Genomic DNA, 22,975 nt, shown 5'->3' with positions numbered 1-22,975 from the left:
AGACACAGTCTCCCTGTAGCCCCAGCTGTCCTGGAACTCACTATGTAGACCAGGCTGGCCTCGAACTCACAAAGATCTGCCTGCCTCTGCCTCCCAAGTGCTGGGATTAAAGGCTATTTTTAAAGTAAAGTAGTCTTCCTGCAATTTCAGAAAATGAAGGGAGTTGCTCGATCTCTCAGGGCTCATGTAGGAAGGCAAGAACGGGAGTGGAGGGGATTAGGGAGGCTCCCCCCCATTTTTCTGGGTGTGTGCGTGTGTGTGTGTGTGTGTGTGTGTGTGTGTGTGACACATGGGGGGATGGGTGTGCATGTGTGTGACTGCATACAGAGGGCCAAGGTTTATATTAGGAGTTATGATCAATCATTCTTCTACCAATCATTCTTTGAGGCAGGCTCTCTCAATCAAATCCAGCACTCACTGATACCGCTTGTCTACCTAGCCAGTCCTGTCTCTGTTGGCCAAGGTTAGAATTACAGGTGGGCTGTCACACCCACTCAGCATTTATCTTGGTTTTGGGGATCTGAACTCTGGTTCTCATACCTTGCACAGGAAGTGCTTTAACTATTAACCACCCACCTCCCTGCCCCCCAGCCCTCGGGAGGCTTTTTTTTCTCGAGATAGGGTCTCGTTATATATCTGGGGCTGGCCTTGAATTCACACTCTTCTTGCCTTGTAGCCTCCTGAGTGCTGGGATTACAGGCATGCACCATTATACATCGCTTCAGTTTCTCTATTATTTTGTTTGTTGCTGTTCTAAACATAAAACAGAATCATGTGCACATGCACAAACAAAAATTAAATTCTTGAAATACCCAAATATAAAATACTTTGAGAACATCTACAAAGATTCATCTTATACCATGCCCTCTCTGTCTAGATGCTTTCAAAATAATGACTTAACTTCTAATACAAGATTAAGCTTTCCCTCCAGTGAAAATCTTAATACCATGTCAAGACACTGATATCTTTATTGTTCCTTTCTCTTGCATTAGGGCTTTTATGGGACTATGTAGTCTACCATGTGATTTGGTGCATTTATGGAATATCCCTGTTAGGTGACAGGGAAAGTATTAAATGTCTGATAAGTGTCCGTGGATGTACAGTGAGACCTATGGTGGATGATGGGACTATAGCTTAGTGGTAGAGCACTGACCTAGCGTGCCAAAAGCCTTCAATGTGATACCTAGCACTACAAAAAACAAAAACTTGTCTGAGAACAATAAAAACTATCCTTGACCTCTATGGATTATTCTTTTGAAGAAGACAGATAATAATGGGCTGCCCAAACATATGTTTGTACTAGCTACGGTTTAAAAGAGGAATAAAAAAGATCTTTTCAAAAGATTTAAAACTTTGGGATGGGGAGATGGCACATCTGCTGAGAGAGCTTGCTGCTCCCAAGTTCAGTGCCCAGCACCCAAGTTGGACAGCTCCAGTAAAATCAGCTGTAACTCCAGCTCCAGAGGCTCTGATGCCCCCTTCCAGACTCCACAGGCACCTAAACCCACATGTACGTACACACACACACACACACATACACACACAAATAAAAATGAAAAATAAAAGTAAATCTTTAAAAAAAAATTAAGACTTTGAAGGGCTGCGGCGATAGCTCAGTTGGTAAAGTACTTGACTTGCGAACAAGAGAATATGAGTTTGGATCTCCAGCATCCGTGTAAAAGCCATGTGTGGTGGCACATACCTGTAATCCTAGTATTGGGGAGGTCTAGACAGCAGGCCCTCTGGAGTCTGAAGGCCAGCCAAGTCTAGTCACAACATGAACTCCATGTTTTGTGAGAGACCCTGTCTTAAAAAATAAGGTGGAAGCTGGCATGATAGCTCAGCAGGAAAAAGTACTTGGAGCACAAGTCTGGCAGGCAGAGTCTGATCACTGGAACCATGTAAAGATGGAAGGAGAGAACAGATTCCATAAAGCTGTCCTCTGACATCCACACATGTGTTGTAGCACATGTGCCCCCACACAGACATAACACACACACACACACACACACACACACACACATACACACACGCTAATAATAAATAATTATACACTAAAATTGTAGAGGAAGACATCTAGTGTTAACCTCTGGCCTTCATACATACAAACATAAACACACTCTCTCTCTGTCTCTCTCTCTCTCTCACACACACACATACACACACTCAGCCATTCAAAGAAAAGAATAATAATTTCTATCCTATCTTAGACACAGAATTCTTCCCACTGGAGGATTTTTAAAATATAGGTTAATAAACAGACTATGACTTTACAGAACAACAGAGAAATGATTTGGTGAACGCTGAGGCAAAGGCACACAGTTAAAGCTAATACTCTATGCTCACCTTTAGCAAAATTGAGTGTCAGTAACTGACAGGAAAGGGCTTCAGTCTGCCATGCTAGGCAAAGGGGTTCCCTCACGGAAAGCAGCTTTGACTTAAGCTTAAAAGGAATATTTCAAGATTATCACACAGATCGAATTAGAGAAAACCAAGTATAGTTTTAAAAAATGAATCCTGGGGCTGGAGAGATGGCTCAGCAGTTAAGAGCACTGTCTGCTCTTGCAGAGGACCAGGGTTCGATTCCCAGCACCCACATGGCGGCTACGAACTGTCCTTAACTCCAGTTCCAGGGGAATCCGAAGCCCTCTTCTGACCTCCGTGGCATTGCATGACACGGGTGCACTCACATACATACAGGCAATACACTAATACACATAAGATAATAAATAAAATATTTTAAAAAAGGAATCCTGACTTTTTAAAAATTGATGTATAAATCATATGCCACAAAATCCAACATTTTAAAGTGTGCAATTGGGGCCAGGGAGAGGCTCAGTGCAGATCTCCAGTATTTCCAGCCTGGGAAGCCCAAGACCAGAGATCCCCAGAGCAAGCTGGCTAGAGAGACTAGCCATATCAGTGAGCTCCAGGCTTCATTGAGAGTCCCTGCTCCAACAAGTGAGGTGGAAAAGTGATCAAAATGATTCCTATCATCAAGCTCGGGCCTCCACATGCATGAATACACATGTGCATGCACATCCACATATGTGCCTACACACATACAAACATGCATCCACACACATACACAAGAATGGAATAAAATAAAGTCTACAATTGGCTGGGTTTTGATATATTCACAGGGTCACAACATCAGCACTGCTGTCTAATCTTAGCACATTTTCATTCTCCTCAGAGAAACCCCATCCCCACTCCAGTCAATTCCATCTTTTCCCTACTCTCTGGACACTGCCAACTACTTTTCTGTCTCTTGCTGTGTCTATTCTGGACATTTCATGTACATGGGATGATGCAAGGGTCTGGCTTCTTTCACTCAGCATCGTATTTTCATGGTTTATCCACAGTACAGAATGGATCAAGAGATGTGGCTACAGATGGATCTGGAACTTCTGTCTAAAGCATGATCATGTTCCCCAAAGAACAGGGAGATCAAGTCTGTATATGCTGAAGAAATGTGACCCTATAGCCTGTGTGGCCTATTCTGCTCTGTGCTCCCTAGTTGACAAATACTTGTAATACCAAATCACAATCAAGAAAGCTTCAAAGTCGGACATAGTAGCACTCATCTCTCTAATCTCAGTATTTGGGAGATGGAGGCAGGAGGATCAGGTATTCAAGCTCATCATTGGCTTCACAATGAGTTCAAGACCAGCCTAAGCTACAAGAGACACTGTCAGAGAGAAAGAGAGAGGGAGGGAGTGAGAGGGAAGGAGGGATGGAGGGATGGATGGATGGAGGGAGGGAGGGATGGAGGGAGGGAGGGAGGCAGGGAGAATTCAAGGTGCTCATGACCCAGAAATGGCACTCTGTTCTCTGGGGGGGGGTCCCTTAAATGTCATTTCTCTTCTGCTATCCTTCAGAGACTCAGCAACCAAACATTTCAGTCTGTGAGCCATTAAGCCTTCTTACCACTCAAGCATTTTATTTTAATTATTTATTTTATATGTATGAGTGTCTTGTCAGCATGTATGTAAGTGCACCAGTGTCATGAAATGCTCACAGAGAACAGAAGAGGTCATCCAATCCCTTGGAACTGGAGTTACAGATAGTTGTTAGCTCCCATGTGAGTGCTGGGATTGGAACCTTGTTCCTCTGGAAGAGCAGCCAGTGCTCTTAACCACTGAGTCACCTCTCTAGCCCCTCAAGCATTTTAGAATCTAATCTTATCATTGCCTTTGATTGTGGTTGCTTGGGGAAAGGCAGTGGCATTCCCCTTAAGGTTTTTATTCTTTATATTTTGAATTATTAACGGGTTATTAATAAAATGAGTTAGAAAAAAGAATACAACAGTATTTCATCCCTCCTCCATTTTTTAACTTGTGTGTGTGTGTGTGTGTGTGTATGTGTGTTTGTGTGTGTGTGTGTGTGTGTGTGTGTGTAGGAGGAAGGAGATTGGTTTATTGGAGACAGGGTCTCACATAGCCCAGGTTAGCCTCAAACTCTCTATGTAGCCTGAGGCTGGCCTTGAACTAATTTTCCTGCCTCTGCCTCCTGAGTGCTGGGATCACAGGCATTCATCACCACATCCTGCCTTACTTTTACTTTTTCTATTTTGTTAAAATAAATGTAAAATGTATCATCTTAGCCATTAGAAGTATTCCGTGGCATTAAGCATATTCACATTCTGTGCAACCATCACCACCATCCACCTCCAGAACGTTTTCACCATCTCAAACTAATAGTCTGCACCCATCCAACACTAACTCCCCAATCCCTGGCGGCCTCTGTTCTACTTTCTATCTTTAGAATTTTCCCATTCTAAGTACATTTGTCATACAAGTAGAGTCATACACTATGACTATGTGTCCTTCTGATTAGCCTATTTCACCTAGCACACTGTGTCTTCAAACTTCATCCATGTTGTAGCATGTATCATTTTCTTTATGACTGAATAATATTTCATCATACGGACACACTACATTTTGTTTATTCATTTACCCACTGATGGATATTTGGATGGTTTATGCTTTTGAATACTGTTGCTATAAACATTAGTGTGCAAGTTTTTATATAACCATATGTCTTCAATTCTCTTGGGCAGTAGAAAATATTTAATTGGAACAACAGAGCAATCCAACAAGCAACAAACACTATCCAGAAATAGACAGTCTGATATTACCCAGTGATAGATAATGACCTTTGGGACTCTGTCTCCTCACTAAAGGAACAGACGAGAAAGTTCTCTTTGGTGATGAAGGATGTTTGTGTTGTTAGACAACAGCATAAAGTTATTATCATTTTCATGTGGAAGTTCACTATATGCAGAAGGCCGTTCCTGGATGCCGAGGGGCTAAATGGATGAGCGGTGCTGGTTACTGCGGTAATGTCTCTCCAATCCAAACCCTTGTATTATATGCTGTAAGCACAGGAGCAGGGGTGCTGCAGCCATTTTTTTTTCTTTGACAGATGGCCCTCTGTTAGAAACTGTATGTGAAGAGGGAGGCACTAGAGGGAAACTGAGGAAGAAGAGGTATACTGCTTTGTTTGCTTGATGTTCCTGTCAGGACCACCTTGACATTTTTTTTAATTTATTATTTTTATTTTTATTTCATGTGTATAAGTGTATTGCCTGCATGTGTGTAAGTGCACCCCTGTGGTTCAGTGCCCCCAGAGGTCAGAAGAGGGAGTCAGATCCCCTGGAACTAGAGGTACAGACAGTTGTTAGCCACCATGTGGGTGCTAGGAATCAAATCTGGGTCCTCCTCAAGAGCAGTTAGTGCTCTTAACCGCTGAACCATCTCTCCAGCCCTGTCTGGTGCTTTTGTTTTGCTTTGTTTTGTTTTTTTGTTTGTTTGTTTTTTTGAGACAGGGTCTCACTATGTAGCCCTGGTTGGCTTAGAAATCACTATGCAAACCGGGCTGGCTTGGAACTCACAGGGATCCAGCTGCCTCTCTGCCTCCTGGGATTAAAGGCGTGTGCCACCACATCTGACTTTTGATTCTTCACCTGGATTCTTAGCCCCATTGTTTTCCAAACACCCAGAACCACCTTGCTTCCTTGGATGTATCAGAACCAACTGGCTGTGATGTCTACTTTATTCCTCAGACGTCTCAGTCCCTTGCTGGACTGGAGCTCCTGGACCAGTTCTATCACCACAGAACCGCAGTAATCTCTTCCTGTGTCTTCTGTTTTCCAATATTTGTTCAACCAATCTTTAAATTAGATTCATTAACATAAAGATGACTTCTGTTTTTCCGACAGAATCTGAACTGAAGTCATCATTCATGCTCCCAAGGAAGGAGCCAGCACCACGCTTGGTGGATCTATCCATGGTGCTGTGATAGTGCCATAGACTCAATGTTTGTGTCCTTCCACATTTGCGTGTTGAAATCCTAACCTCAGCTAGGTGGATGACTCATACCTGTAATCCCAGTATTTATGAAGCTGAGGCAGGAGAATCCCTGAAAGTATACAATTTTGAGGCCAGTCAGTGCTACTTAGTGAGTCCCAGGCCAGCCTGGGGCTACAGAATGAGACCCTATCTCAAACAACAATGAAAAAATCCAGGGTGATAGAATTAGGAGGTGGGGGTTTGGGGAGAGTGGAGCCCTCAGGATGGAAAGAGCACCCTAACGAAACAGATCCCTCTAGGATCTCTTTTTTGATGCTATTTCAGGACACAGTAAGATGGCTGCCCAAAAGGGCTTTCACCCAACACTAAATCTGCCAGGCCCCAGAACTATGAGAAATAAAATGTCTATTGTCTATCAGACATGTGGCCTATGATTTTAATTATAGTAACCTGAACAGACTAAAACAGATAATATAACATAATGTAGAAATGGACATCATTTATTTTAATTATCTACACTTACTTTGTTTCTCAATATATCCATCCATCCATCCATCCATCCATCATGTGGTGCTGGGGATTGAACTCAAGGCCTTGTACATGCTAGGCAAGAACTCTACCACTTGGCTACACCCCCAGCCCAGTTTATTTTAAATGCTTACCCATTTTCCAAGCAGGACCCTTCTTTCTTCAAATACCTACAGCAAATAAAAGGAAACAGGGTGATTTCATACATCATGGTTCAAGATACCCATTACGAACAACATTAAAAGATCAGTGAAGAGCTGGGCATGGTGGCACATGCCTTTAATTCCAGCATGTGGGAGGCAGAGGCAAGCAGATCTCTTTGAGTTCAAAGCCAGCCTGGTCTATATATCGAGTTCCAGGCCAGCTGGGGCTACAGGGAGACTCTATCTCAAAAAGACTAATAAATAATAAATAAATAATCAGTGAAGAATTTGCATCACTGTATTGAGTATGAAGAGATGGGTTTTATCCCTAAAAGGGTTTGTTTATTTATTTATTTATTTATTTATTTATTTATTTATTTATTTATTTGCTTACTTACTACACAGAATCTCATGTTTTCCAGCCTGGCCTTGAACTCTCCACATTGCTAAGGATGACCTTGAACTTCTTATCCTCCTGTTTCTGCTTCCTGAGTGCTGGGATTACAGAGTGCACCACCATTCTTGGTTTACATGGTGCTGAGGATCAAACTGAGGGCTTGAACACGCTGGGCAAGTGCTCTACACTGAGCTGTATCACCAGCCCACCCTACTCAGCTTTAATCCAGACAAGCCCCTCCCTCTAGTTTCTCCATATGGAATAATTCATGTAAAAGAAGTAATTCATTCTTCCTTCTTTCCTTTCTTTTCTCCCTCCCTCCCTCCCTCCCTTCTTTCCTTCCTTCTTTCTTGTGCTTTTACAAGTGTCCCACTCTGCGGCGTCCCAGTTTCAGGCAGACCTGAAACTCATTATGTAGCCTAGGCTGGTCTGAAACACTTGATCCTCTACCTCTGCCTCTCAAATGCTGAATTACAAGTGTGTACCACAACCGGCTAAGAATTTAGCCAAGAAGTCTAATTTGAATTTAGAATTTGAAAGATGATAAACTAACACAGATGAATAAGAGAATAGAACTCCCTGAAATGTTTCAATATTAATCATATATTTATAAAAAATATGAATGAGCAGTTGTTTTCTTCCTTTTTCTTGTGTGTGTTCATGTGTGTGCATGTATGCAGACAGGGTATGCATATATGAAAGGAGGGTATGCATATGTGTGTGAATAGAGGCCAGAGGTCAATGTCAGGTGTTTTCAATCGCTCTCCCCCTTATTTTGGAGACAGGGTCTTACTGAACCTGGAGCTCGCTGATTTGGCTAGGCCTGCTAGGAATCCTGTTTCTGCGTCCTGCGTGCTGGGGTTGCAGGCGCATGTCACTCTACCAGCTTTTACATGGGTGCTGAGTATTGATCTCAGGTCCCGGTGCTTCCACAGTAAGCACTTTACTGACTGAGGCATCTCCCCAGCCCAGCAGTTCTGTTTTTATAAACCTTCATCACATACCCATGTAAATGATGCCCATGAATTTCTGTTTGCAGGATCAATGATTCGCACATATGTGCCTCTGGGCTTGCCACTTTTTGCATAGGCTTATTTTTATACACTATTTTGGACAACAACCATGTCTTATTCATCTTGACACATCCAGTGTAGCGTTCTACATATAGTATAGAGCAAATACCTGTGATAGTGAAGTCAAATGGATGTGACCATAAGGATCAATAGTCTTATGTGTGTATAGTACAGTGTGAGCGTATGGATATGTTGGTGTTTTTCTGAGCATCAGAGCATATGTGGATTTGAGAGTGTGGGGAAGAGAAGACCAATGTGGGTATATTTGGCAGAGGAGGAGGTTATAGAGAGAGGAAGAGAAAGTAATGAATATATGTGACTGTCTCTCCCGCTCCAACACATACACCCTCTGTTAGCTTTCAAATGGGGATCGAAGTTTCTCCCTCCTTCTTGGCACCACCTAAGCTCTCCAACAGCCTTGAAAGCACGTTCCTGCTACAAGAGGCAGCTCAGGCCTGGTCCTTCCTTGCTGTGGAGAAGGATGAGCTGCCTTCATGCTTCTGGAGGACAGCCCTTTTCTTTCTCAGCTCTCCCATTCCAGTTGCCATGGGCATATGAAATAAATGATTCAAGGCTGAAGAGATGGCTCAGTGGTTAAGAGCACTGGCTGCTCTTGCAGAGGACCCAGGTTCAACTCCCAGCACCCACATGGTGGCTAACAACCATCTGTAACTCCAGTTTTAGGGGATCTGCTGCCTTCTTCTGACCTCCATGGGCACTGCACAACATGGGTGCACTTACCGACATGCAGGCAATACACTCATACATGTAAAATAAAAATAATAAGTAAAATTTTAAAAAAGAAATAAATGATTCAACAAGTACTATGGGGCCATGGGAAGTCCTTCTGTTCCAGTTCAAGGAATCTCACACACTGTAAGTGGACACTTTCTGCACATTCAAGAGAACCCCCTGCTCCTTCTACCTCCTGATTCACCGCCACTGAGCTACTATGGTCCTAAAATAAAAGCAACAGATAAATTCAAATTTTCTATATGAAAATAGAATATAATGTAGAAAACACAGAAGAGATTTAAAAATCTGGATTAGATAGATAGATGATAGATATAGATAGATGATAATAGATAGATAGATGATAGATATAGATAGATGATAGATGATAGAGATAGATTATATAGATAGAAAGATTATAGAATATAGATAGATAGATAGATAGATAGATAGATAGATAGATAGATAGATAGATGATAGAGAGAGATTGCTTTTGGAGATAAGGTCTCACTGTGTAATCTAGCTTGACCTTGAACTCACAGAGATCCTCCTGCCTCTTGAACTGGGATTAAAGGTATGTGCCATCATGCCTGGCTAAGGATTCGCACATTTCTTGAGCTCTTCCATCTCTACCAATACCCACTGACCAAGCCAAGCCACCAGTGCTGACAAGATTCTGATGCCCAGCACTTGCTTCCCCTCCCCCTCTGCTCAATGCTTCTCCGGGGCTGGAAGGTGTCCAGTTTTGTCTCTAGTAGTTCCTGTTCGTTTTTTTTCCCAATGTCAATGACATTCCCTTTCTCTTACATGTTCCCCAGAACCAGGAAGAACAGGTTCTGGGACAGACTGTCTGTGACACTGCTGATCTAACAACAGTAATGAGAAAGCTTCTGAATTCACAGGATATCAGAGCTAAAAGAAATCCTAAAAAGCTTTTTGTTCAACTTCCTCATTTTAGAGAGAATAGGTAGAGGCCCACAAAAGTTATATTTTGTTCAAATTTCTGAAAACATAAATAAATTGCTGGTTTCAGCTGGGCAACTGTAATCTCGGGACCTAGGGGGCAGAGGCAGGAGGATAGTAAGTTTGAGGCCAGTCTGGGCTATATAGGCAAACCCCAACTCAAAAAGAGCAACAAAAAGGCCAGGCATGGTAGCACACACCTGTAATCCCAGCACTTGGGAGGTGGAAGAAGAAGGATCAGTTCAAGGGTATCCTCAGCTACATAGTAAGTTTGAGGCTAGCCTGGGCTATATGAGACCCTGTCTCAAAAACCAAAAGGAAGGAAGAAAGGAAGGAAGGGAGGAAAAAGGGATGGAGGAGGGGAGGAAGGGAAGGAAAAAGGAAGGAAAGAAGGGAGGGAGAGAGGGAAGGATCATTAGTGCCAAACTACCTATTCAGCTCAGCTCTGTCTTGGTTCTTTACTATAACCTTGATCTTCTCCATCCTGACTGTCTCGAACTATGAAATCCAGGCTGGCCTGGAACTGATGATCCTCCTGCGTCAGCCTCCTGAGTGTTAGTATTACAGGTGAATGTCACCTGCCCTGGCAGCCTTACATTTCTGAGGAACTGCCTCCTGTGCTTTGCCTGGCGGTGGGAAGAAGGTCCAGTCTTGAGACCATAACGAAGTTTTCAAAAGGGGTGGGAAGAAAACAAAACCAAAACCAAATAAAACACCGGACAGGGTGACACACGCCTTTAATCCCAGCACTCTGGAGGTAGAAGCAGGCAGATGTTTATGAGATTGAGGCCAACCTGGTCTACACAGTGAGTTCCAGGTCAGCTGTGGCTACAGGGAGACCCTGTCTCAAAAACCAAAAACAAAAAGAGAGGTCAGGTTGTCCCATCATCTTGTTCACTGATGGTGTGGCTCAGAGTGGCAGAGGACACTGAAGGAAAAAAATAGTATAAGGGAGGGAATGGGGTGGGAAGTGGGATTGTCACTCAGTAGGTTAAAGCAAAGACAATGTCTAAGCCAGGCCTGGTGGTAGGCCTGTGACCCCAGCTATTCAGGAGGCTGAGGCACAAGGATCATAAGTTCAAGACATGTCTAGGCTATACAGAGTGAGTTCAGGTCAGCTTAGGCAACATGGTGATGCCTTATTTTAAAAAGTATAAAAGATGGAACCAGGCGTGGTGGCACACACCTGTAGTCCCAGCACTTGGGAGGCCGAGGCAGGTGGATCTCTGAGTTCAAGGCCAGCCTGGTCTACATAGTGAGTTCCAGGACAGCTGGGGCTACAGGGAGACCCTGCTTGACAGCCACCCACCAGGCTATGTGTTCTTGGGCAGGGCATGCACCTCTCTCAGCTCTGTTTCCTTGTCTCTAGTCTCTAATTACACATAATACACAAATCAAAAAATCTAAATGAGGGCTGGAGAGACAGCTCAGTGGTTAAGAGCACTGGCTGCTCTTATAGAGGACCAGGGTTCAATTCCCAGCACCCACATGGTAGCTCACAACAGTAACTCCAGTTCCAGGGAATCTGATGCCCTCTTCTGACTTCTGCAGGCATTGCATGACAGGGGTGCACTTACATACATGCAGGCAACACACTCATACACATACAGCTCAATGTCAGGGTACTTGCCTAGCGTGTATGAGACCCCCTGGGTTTGAATCCAATTAGTAAAAAAAAATATATATATATATATATCCAGACAGGGCCCAAGCAAACCTAGGTGTTCCCAGAGAGTATCTACACCCAGGAGAAACGGGCCACTGAAAGAAAGAAGTGAGAGCAAGTAATGCACAAATGTGACCATCTCTCCTGCTCCAACACATCCTCACTCAAGTACAAGACAAACTCAATCTGGTTCTGAGTCACACATGCACAAAATAACGATCTCGGGCAAGTCATTTCTTAGTCCTTAGCTGGACTTGGACTTGTATTTCTCTCTCTCTCTCTCTCTCTCTCTCTCTCTCTCTCTCTCTCTCTCTCTCTCTCTCTCTCTCTCTTGCTCTGCCTGCCTCTGCCTCCTGAGTGCTGGGATTCCACCATTCTGTTCCTTGATTTGGAGTGAAGCTTCATTCCAAAGCTATGCAACCAGGGTCTTTGTTTTGAAAAGCTGGAAAACAAAACATCTCTTTGAAATGACTATTAAAATGGTTCCTCCTCTCACAGACTCCCGCAGTCTGTTTGGATCACAGTTTACCCACAGCCTGCTGTTAAGACAAAATTCCACGGTTGTTATTTTAGTCTGTTGACACTGTAATTATATATTTCCCCATGTGACATCATTACAGTGCAGGAGGGAGAAATTTGGGGGATCCTAAATTATGACCAATGGATGGCAATAGGTGCTCAGAACACCCTTTTTACAGGTACTGTAATACATGTGAGAATTGTGCTCTAAGAGATGGGGCTGTGTGCCTTTCGTGCTTCTTAATTGTATATATTTAAAGAGTGCAGCATGATGTTTTGGGATGAGTAGACAAGAGCAAAATGATCACTAGAGTCCAGCCAATTATCCTGCCCATCCCTGTCCAGAGTTACCTCTGCCTGTTGGGGAAAGTGAGCCTTCTAATTACAGTTGGCACAGAGAGAGGGACTTTTACAACATCTCTCCTCTCAGAACGCTCAGTGCCCAAATTACTTGGTGATCTGCTGCATTTCCCTATCTTGATAATATGTTTACCATTTTAAAGTTATCTAAATTTGAATTCGGTCTCTCTGTTCAAAGCCTTCTGTGAAGTTAAAATCCCCAGATTTATTTTAGGCTGAGACGGTTATTATGTATTTCACATTCTACTACAGAACAGAGGAAGACAAAATTGAAAACAAGATGGGGGTGACTGGAGATGTAGCTCAGCTGGCAAGAGTGCTTACTTTGCATGAACAAAGCCCTGGGCTCCATCCCCAGTACCACGTAAATGGGGGTGCAGTACCTGTAATTCCAGCACTTAGAGGGTGAAAGCAGGGGGATTAGAAGGTAAAGGTTATCCATGAGTTTGAGGCCAGTTAGGGCTACATGAGACCCTGGCTCAGAAAAAAAAATAGTGGGTGTGTTAGGTAGCCTTAGCTGTCAACTTGGCACACCTAAGTGGAGGGAGTCTCAACTGGGGAATTGCCTCCTTTGAACTGGCCTGTGGTCATGTCTGTGGGGCATTTTCTTAACTGTTGAGTGATGTAGGAGCACCCAGCCCACTGTGGGCAGTTCCACCCCTGGGCAGGTTATTCTGTGTTGCATAAGAAAACAGGCTGAGCAGGGGCCAGGGGAGCAAGCCAGGAAGCAGTATTCCTTCCTGCCCTGACTTCCTACCTTGGGCTCCCTGATGAACCTGGGAGATGTAAGCCACACAAACCCTTTCCTTCCCAAGTTGGTATTGGTCAGAGTGTTTTGTCACAGCAATCGAAAGCAAACTAGAATAGTGGAAGAGAACTCACAATGGATTGATGAATGGCCTGGTCTTGAACTTGCTATATAGACCAGGCTGGCCTCAAACTCACAGGGATACACCTGCCTCTGCTTCCTGAGCACTACGCCTGGCCCTTGAGCCATCTATTTTTCAATCCTTTCATAAAGCTGGAATGGTAGATCTGGAAGGGGCCTTTGAGGCTACTTGATCTAACACACCCACTTTAAAAAGGAGGATGAAGTCCCAAAGGAGGGAAGTGGCTTCCTGGAATCTTATAGGAAATTACTGGGATAGAGGATCTGGACCAAGGTTTCAATTCCCAGGGTCACTGCTCTCTGTTTGCTTTTATTTGTATTTATTTTTCAGTTGTTTTAAAATCTGAGATATTAGTGTACCAGACAGGGATTAAAAAGAAAAATTCTTTCTTTCAGAGGATCTCCCTTCAGAACTGATGCCCATTTAACTTTTTTTTTGAGGGGGGGCATCCAGTATTAATATTTTGGTATAATCATTTACAAATCCTATGTGTTCTTTTTTTAAAAATATTTTATTATTTTTATTTTATGTGTATGAGTGTATTGCCTGCATGTATGTGAGGGCACCCATGTCCTGCAATGCCACAGAGGTCAGAAGAGGGCATCAGATTCCCCTGGAACCAGAGTTAAGGACAGTTCATAGCCACCATGTGGGTGCTGGGAATTGAACCCAGGTCCTCTGCAAGAGCAGTCAGCTCTTAACTGCTGCGCCATCTCTCCAGCCCCGTGTTCTTGTTCATTAAGACACATATAGGTGTGTGCTGGATAGATTTAACTGTCAACTTAACACATCTGGGTAGAGAGAACCTCAGATGAAGAATTTCTTCTATTGGACTGGCTTGTGGCCATGTCTGTGGGGCATGTTCTTGATTGTTGAGTGATATGGGAGGGGCCAACTCACTGTGGGCGGTGCCACCCCTGGGCAGGTGGTCCTGTATTATATAAGAAAGCAGGTTGAGCCGGGTGTAGTGGCGCATACCTTTAATCCCAGCACTCGGGAGGCAGAGGCAGGCGGATCTCTGTGAGTTCAAGTCCAGCCTGGTCTACATAGTGAGTTCCAGAACAGCTGGGGCTACAGGGAGACCCTGTCTCAAAAAGACAAAGAAAAAGGTTGAGCACAGACCAGAGGAGCAAGTCAGTAAGCAGCGCTCCTCCATAGTCTGTGCTTCAGCTCCTGCCCTGGCATTGTGGAGCACACCTTTAATCCCAGCACTTGGGAAGCAGAGGCAGGAGTTACCTCTGTGAGATCCAGGCCAGCTGTGATTACAGGGAGACCCTGTCTCAAAAAAGAAAAAAGAACTGAGATAAGACCATAGAATGCTCCTAAGATGTGCTGTCCTCTCCAGGACTTGGAGATTTATTCTTATACCTATTGGGAGGCAGCTGGTTGACAGCCAGGGGCTCAAAGGAGTTGCCTTGGCCAAGGTTATGATCTTGGAGGGGAGAGCAGCTGGTGCCCATGGAAGTTCAGCATCAACTCTAAAGGCCAGGTCTCCCTGCCGAGTTGCGAGACCACTCTGAAAGATTGGGCCAGCTTCATGGTGTCCTCTAGGGCCACTGGAGTCCTCATGATGAATGTACAGCAGCCCAACTTCATCCTTAGCCCCAAACCTAAGTCCTTCCCTCCTCTCCCCTTCTCTGGAGTTCACACCTATATGATCATCTCAAAATCTGCTTCTGGAGGCTGGGGATGTACCTGAGTGATAGAGCCGTTGCCTCACATGCACAAGGCCCTAGGTTCAATCCCAATACCGACAAATAACAATAAAAGAATCAGCTTCTGTAATCACCCCATTTGCAAAAAGCACTAAGATATTTGGGGATTATTAAGGTACTCTTTTCATAGTGACTAAATGAAGATGATGAAAGCTTAATTTTTCTAGAGAATTTTCTGAAAATCAAGACGTTCAACAACTTGGTATTTCAATTCAAGTCACTTTTTCACACGTGTGTAAAACCTTCACAATGCAATGGGAAAACAGATTTCCAAACTCAACACTGAAGTTTGGGGGATAAGCTGTTATGTAAACTGTTGAAGAGCTATGAGCATCACAAGCAGGTGCTCAATAAATAATTGTTGCTTTGAAAGAAAAAGATTTCCGTACATTTGTCTGTCATTCACAGCTATAGATGAAGCCTGGATCCACCTGCCTCTCTCTCTCCCTCTCTTGATTCTAATTCCTACCCTTTGGGAATTTACTCCCTCTCTTGATTCTAATTCCTACTCTTTGGGAATTTACTCTGGTTCTATCTCAGAGACGAAGAAAGTTTCTAGTTCTAAGATGGGACCAGGCTTGACACTGGCTTTGTGAGAGGAATCCTCACTCTATTAGGATTACAGAGACAAGGACCAACTCCTGGCCAAGGAAACAGATGGAGGGGTCCAAAGATAAGAGTCTATGAATATCTAGGGGAAGGGTTGGGAGATTGCTCAGTCGGCAAAATATTTGCCTTGCAAACACGAGGACCTGAGTTGGATCCCCCAGAACCCACAATAAAAGAAAAGCTGAGGGCTAGAAAGATGGCTCAGCCGTTAAGAGCACCTACACACAGCTCTTCCAGAGGACCTAGTTCAAATTCCAGCAACCACACTAAGCAGCTCACAACTGCCTATAACTCCAACTCCTGGGGGATCCAATGCTTCTGGCTTTCATGGGGCACCTGCACTCACATACACATACCCACACACAGACATATACATACACACATAATTTTTTTAAAAAGCTGAGCTGGGTGTGGCAGCACATCCCTTCAATCCCAGCACTCGAGAGGCAGAGGCAAGCAGATCTCTCAGTTTGAGGCCAGCCTGGTTTTAAAAAGCCAAGAGTGGTGGCTTACTTGTAATCCCAGAATCCTAGTGTTGGGGAGAGAAAGATAGGCAGATCTCTGGGGCTCACTGGCCAACCAGTCTAGCCCACATGGTGAGCTCCAGACTAGTGAGAGACCCTACCTCAATAAAACAAAGTGGGAGGCTGGAGAGATGGCTTAGCAGTTAAGAGTCCTGGCTGCTCTTGCAGAGGACCAGGGTTCAGTTCCCAGTACCCACCTGGTGGCTAACAACCATCTCTAACTCCTGTTTCAGGAGATCCAACGCCCTCTTCTGAGCTCTACAGACATTGCATGTATGGGTACACTTGCATTCGAACACATTCAAATTTTGCATGCATTCAAAACACTCATCCACATAAAACAAAAAAATTAAAAACAAAGTGGATGACACCTGAGGAATGGCTGCTAAGGTTGTTCTCTGGCGCTGGCACACACACGCATATGCATCTGCTGGTGACCGCACACAGGAAAGACCAGGGAGTGCCAGACTTGTGTTCCAGAAGCCACACCAAGACCTACAGATTCAGAGAGAATGGGTAACATCCCAGTCTTGATGCATTAGAGTTCAGTGGGAAAGCCAGAAGAGTAAAGAGGCTGCGGGAAGCAGTTGAGGTGCTACAGAGGGTGGGACATTGGCGCTGACTCACAGGTGAGGAGACAGCAGGGCTATGGCACTGCAGGCTTCACCAGGCTGGCATCTGGGGTTAGGGAGCAGCAGCAGAGGCGGGAGCCAGGAGGTTGGCTGAGGGTCAGGGCATGAAGGGGCCCCTCAAGGATGTGTGTGGGGGTTGGAATTTGCCCTTTGGAGTGGAGCCCATTTTCAGCTTCACCTAATAGGACTGGCATTTTAGAGAGCTTTCTGGGGCTAAGTTATAGCAGGGGTAGAGGCAGTGACACCAGCCCGGGGGTTACTGCAATGTATCTGGGGTGGAGGGGAACAAGGATATGAACTGAGATCATGGAGCTTGGCATATGAGTGGATGGAAAAAGGGCTCAAATGACCTAGAGAGGAGATGCATGGACCCAGAGAACATGGGATATGCAGGCAAGGTGTATCGATAGATAACCTCCATGGGCTTCCTGCTCCTAAATGTCTCAGCATGACAAGGAGGCAAGGCCCTGAGCACTTTCCACTTAGCCCTGTTTGCCAGGTTACACTGCAGGAAGACAACCCAAAGGGAGGAATTTATGTTTCCTTTGTGACCAAGAACAGGCTTGTTCACTGCTTCCTATAAAAGCAGTGGATTCCCTGGGCTCAGTCTTTGGCTTCCAAGCAAACCCACTGTGTGCTCAGTGTTTATCTGAGTGATCTGCATCACCCAGCAGGACAAGGTCAACCAGGAAAGCCAACGTTTAGTACTTGGTGCAGAGTACTCATTCTGACAACTGTGCTATGCAAGTTCTTTGTCCCTGCCCAGAATCTTGTGTCCTTTACTGTGAAATAATACAGTTTTCTATTCCATAAGCAACAGGTTTGCTTATTAGCTTGTAAATTGGAGTGAAAGATCCAACCTCACACCTGATAGGAAAAAGGAAGATTTCTGGCCCTAGCAATGGTATAAAATGAGAGTTTTTCACCTGGAAGAGGAACAGTATGGAGCGGGAAAAATAACGAGGTAAGTTTTACACAGGCTGATTGTGATAAGAACAGATCCTAGAAGCTCAGAGACCTGTGGGTAAATTTTGCACCTCGCTGGAACAGGAATACAATTCCCAGAGGTCAGCCATTCACACCCCAGCCATCTGCCACACAATCCTTTATCTGGTGTATTCTACTTCTGTCTCCCAAGAATGCAGCTGGAGACTTCTCAGGAGAAGCTCAGTATTGTGAAATGTATTCACTCACTGACCCAAACTCTGGCCAGAAATTCTGTTTTCAGGGGAATCTTTCCTAGATCACTCTTTCTTTCCCTAAGTTCTGTTGATTCCAAAGTCAGGAACGGGACAGACAATGCAGGAAACAACATATCAAAGATACTTTTTTTCTTCCTCAGGCAGGATTCTGGTCTATTCCAGTCTTGTCCACATAGCAAAGGCTCAAATAAAGTTTCTTTTATATATAAAGACTTTGTTTTATCTTTTGTTCATAGACTGTGCAATTTTAAACAATTCCTGCCCATATTTTAATTTTTTAAAGATTTATTTTCTTTTATGTGTATGAGTGTTTTGCCTGTATGTATGTAAGTATACCATGTATGTGCAGTGCCCACAAAGGTCAGATGAGGGTGTTGAATTCCCTGGAACTGGAGTGACCTATGGTTATGAGCGGCCATGTGGATCCTGGGAACCACACCTGCATCTTATGTAAGAGCAGCCAGTGTTTGAACTGCTGAGCCACCTCTCCAGCTCCTTTTCATTAACCAAATTTTACTAATTTTTTTCTTTAAGGCATGGGCCCAAATGATAAAATCTCTCTGACTACTTACCTGGTCATTTAGAAGCTGATGGTTTAGGGGTGTCCAGGTGCTCATTTTTGTCTGCATTTTGGGGCCATCTGTGCTTTTTGGAGGAGCAAATGCCATCATGGGATGACTGGGTATTTTTCTATAAGAAATAATATACCTATGAGAAGAAATAAATCATGTCATCTTCAAAATACCAAAAATACTGTAGAATGTCTATCTATATTGGGAGAAGGAGTAGGTGGGGAGAATATTTACTGGAAGAATTTTGTATACCAGGCACATTACATGTATGTACATGTATGTTCATCACAAGTTTATCATGAGCTGGTCGTAAGGGTGTAGGTTTCAGCTCATTTGACAAGTGAAGAATATGAGGCTCTCTGAAGTTATATACCCTGGGGGAGAGCATATTGATAACAAGTATTAGAACAGGAATCAGACCACTGGACCATTGGAGACATTCCGTGTCACCCCTAGCTATGAACACAGCTAACTGAAGAGAAGTACTTCAAATTTAAATCACAAAGCAACAGAAAACACCTAACTTGTGTCCCTGAGAAAGTAACTCTCCTCTTTGCCTCTTAGCTTTCTGAGTCTAGGTAATGAGAGATCCAGGTTAGTCAAAAAGTAGAGTGATATGCTAGTCAGGGACAAGGCTTTGGAGATGGACGGCTGCCCTTATGGGGGAAAAGTCTTCTGGTCTGAGTTGCCCAGTGTACAATTTGCCTCTTTAATTTCCATGAGGAATTACTTTTCCTCAACAGTGCAGAATTTGCTGGTTAGATGACTGACTTTATAGGTATCCAGTTACTTGCCTCTGCCTTCATTTGGGGACCATCAGTAGTCCCTCCCCTGCTAAGAGGTGGTGATTAGATTAAGCCACAGATGGACTGACTGTAGCTTGTCCTTATTTTTATGGATGAGGTGGTCACTGAAGGTAGTGTTGATGCTATGTGCCAACTGCCATGTTGTCCCTGATACTCCCTGATTTTGCAGCCAATTTTTAAAAAATATTTTATTTATGGCCGGGCATGGTGGCACACGTCTTTAATCCCAGCACTCAGCAGGCAGAGGCAGGCGGATCTTTGTGAGTTCGAGGCCAGCCTGGTCTACATAGTGAGTTCCAGGACAGCTGGGGCTATGAGGAGACCCTGTCTCAAAAAAGACAATATATATATATATATATTATTATTGTTATTTTTATTTTATGTGTATGAGTGTGTTGGGGAACCCTGCTGCTAGGGTTGTAGTCCTCCATGTCCGGATAGCTCTAAGGGGCTTGGAGCTATGTGGAAGGACTCCCCTTCTCAACAGGGGGTCTCCTGCTCTCTGCCTGACTTACCTGGAAAGTGCCGCCAAGCACGGATGCCTGACCTTATTTGGAACATGACCTTTGGCATAGTTACCTGGAGTGAAAACTACCCCCAGGTTTTTTCTATATGATAATCAGGCATTGCCCAATAGTCGGATGATAGGAGCCTACTGCCACATGTAAATAATGCATACTATGAGCACCTATCAGCTGAAGCATTGGCTACTGCCTCCACACTATATTTTCCCTAACCCCCACTGAATAAACGGAGCTGTTTCACTGAATCTGGAGCTGTTTCACTGAGTCTGGAGCTGTTTGCATCACTGAATCTGCCTCCCCAGAAGGGCTTTCTTCTATCAGTGCTCACTGGCCATCCTGACCCCGTTTGTCGCTTCTGCTCCCTTTGTCCTCGTGGAGTGGTGGCCAACGACCCACGAGGAGAGGGAGCAACCCCACATGAGTGTATTGCCTGCATGTAGGTATAGGTACACCTGTGCTGTGCAGTGCATAAGGAGGTCAGAAGAAGAAGTCAGATCCCCTGGAACTCAGAGTTATAGATGGTTGTTAGCTGCCATGTGAGTGCTGGGAATCGAACCTGGGTCCTCTGCAAGAGCAGCCAGAGCTCTTAACTACTAAGCTCTACAGCCATTTTTTAATTTTAACTTTATGTAGGTTTTAGTCCTACATATATATCTACCCTCAAATGCTGTTTCAAAAATTAAGAGAAAAGGGCCTTATAGAGGTGGCTCATGGCTGGGCAGCCTGAATAAGCAGCAATCTCCTGCAGTCTTCCCTAGAACTCATCACTTATAGAGTACCCCAAAACCTGTCTTTTGGAGGCACAGGATGGACTCTCTTAGGATGGTCAGTAGTTTAAACCTATACCCTCAGTGTTTCCACACACACCTTCCCCACTGAAGTTGGGCTTGCGTTCACAGGCAGAAGTGAGGCTGAGAAAGCTGTTCAAATGCCTGATTTATGGGTCAGATAAATGACTCCATAGCAGTAAATATTGGACAAACAAAAAAGAATGGCTTAGGGATGTAGCTTAGTTGGTAGATACTTGCCTAACATGCACAAAACCCCGGGTTCGATCCCTAGAACAGAATAAATCAGGTATGGTGGCCCATATCTATAAAGCCAGCATTCAGGAGTTAGCGGCAGGAAGATTAGAAGTTCAAAGTCATCCTCATAGGGAGGCCAACCTAGGCTATATGAGATCCTCCCTTTAAAAATGTTTTTAAATGCATCATTTTTCAGCTGAGGTGGGATTTCCCCAGTCACTACATCTGAAATTCTGAGGCTCTCACTGGACATATAATATTCAATTATTATTGAATTATCTAAGTCACTACATTTTTAGTTGTTACAAAACGCCTAAGAATTGATTTACTCACAGCATTTTTAAACAAGTTTTTTAAGGCTTTAAAAGATTTTATGTGTATTAGTGTTTTGCCTGCATGTATATAAATGTTCCATGTGTGTGCCCGGTGCCCATGGAGGCCAGAGAGGGCGTCAGATCCCCTGGAACTGAAGTTACAGATGGTTGTGAGCTACTATCTGAGTGCTGGGAACCAAACCTAGGTCTTCTAAAAGAGAAGGAAGCACTTGAGCTATCTCTCCAGCCCCTTATTACTGCATTAGCTGGTGGCCTGAGATAAATGAACACATGAGCAGGCAAATTGCAGGTACAAAGCATGGTCATCAAGTCTAGATGTGCCCAAGTAAAAGTTATATACTGCTTGTTGTTATTGTTATTTATTGGTTTTTGTTTTTGAGTCAGGGTCCAGACTGGCCTCAAATTCACAATCCTCCCACCTCAATCTCCCCAGTGCTGAGATTACAGGTATGTGTCATTATGCCTGGCCCTTTAATTTAAAAACAAACAAACAAACAAACAAAACAGCAGCTATTTAAAAACTCTTGAGAGTCATAAAGCTCTGGAATGAAATCTGTGAAATCTCTTCCTAGAAAAATGCAGTTTTCTAGTTTGTTTCTCCATTGCTGTGACAAAACACTCTGACAACTATCAACTTGGAGAGGAAAGGGTTTATTTGGCTTATATCTCCTGAATCACAGTTCATCGGGGAGCCCAAGGTAGGAAGGAACTCAGGGCAGGAACCTGGAGGCAGGGGTTGAAGCACAGGCCGTGAAGGAACGCTGCTTACAGCTTGCTCCCCTGACCCATGCTCAGACTGCTTTCTTATACAACATAGGCCCACCTGCCCAGGGGTGGCCAGTGGGCTGGGCCCTCCCACACCACTCCATAATCAAGAAGATGTCCCACAGACATGACCACAGGTCCGTCCAATGGAGGAAATTCCCCAATTGAGGCTCCCTCAACCCAGGTGTGTCAAGTTGATACTAAAGCTATCCAGCACGTACAGGAGGTTGAAATTTTGCTTTCCCCAGGTTACGCCCCCTTGCTTTATGCTCCGAAGCACCCTTGGGTCCCAGTTTGTGTAAAAAGCCCTCCTCTGACTTATTCTGGGTACCATTCTGAAAGAGGACAAAGTAGCTTTTCTCAGTGACACCCTAAAGGTCTGCACTGGCTGTTTTCTTCTGTCTGGTCCCTCAGAGATAGAAACCACTTTGGGATTAGGCTTTCTTCAAAGCATCTGAAAGGCGCCATGTGTGAATATTTGTGTGCACACTCAGATTTACAGTATGGACCGCCTGCTCCTATTATAAAGACAAGTTTTCACATGATAGACATAAGAAATAGTTGCTCCCCCTCTATCAAGACAAAGTAGATTGTCTTACCTGCTTCCACAGATAAACCGCTGTTGCTTTTCTACAGCCTCCTGGTCTCATAATGACTGCCAATCAATGTTCATTCTTAATT

The 22,975-nt window shown here is 44.1% G+C and overlaps 1 protein-coding gene across 7 annotated transcripts in view; it reads right to left on the bottom strand.

Annotated features, from left to right (window-relative positions):
- Nucleotides 1-22,975, bottom strand: part of Fbxo16 (F-box protein 16) — a 79,416-nt gene that overhangs the window by 54,559 nt on the left and 1,882 nt on the right. For 5 of the 7 annotated variants that reach the window (XM_029561128.1, XM_008828127.3, XM_008828128.3 and 2 more), the window contains exons 2-3: nt 18,840-18,975; nt 6,977-7,012 (exon numbers count right to left, since the gene is read on the bottom strand). In XM_029561128.1, coding sequence (XP_029416988.1) covers nt 6,977-7,012; nt 18,840-18,975 — 172 coding nt within the window. Of the gene's footprint in view, nt 1-6,976; nt 7,013-18,839; nt 18,976-22,893; nt 22,913-22,975 lie in introns of those variants that run through there. The other 2 variants (XM_008828129.2, XM_008828126.3) reach the window with 2 other exon arrangements.

Source organism: Nannospalax galili, unplaced genomic scaffold (assembly GCF_000622305.1).
Source record: "Nannospalax galili isolate Female #2095 unplaced genomic scaffold, S.galili_v1.0 scaffold612, whole genome shotgun sequence".
NCBI classification, from domain to species: domain Eukaryota; kingdom Metazoa; phylum Chordata; class Mammalia; order Rodentia; family Spalacidae; genus Nannospalax; species Nannospalax galili.
Note: the sequence above shows the minus strand (reverse complement) of the source record. Positions and strands in the feature narration are given on the sequence as shown.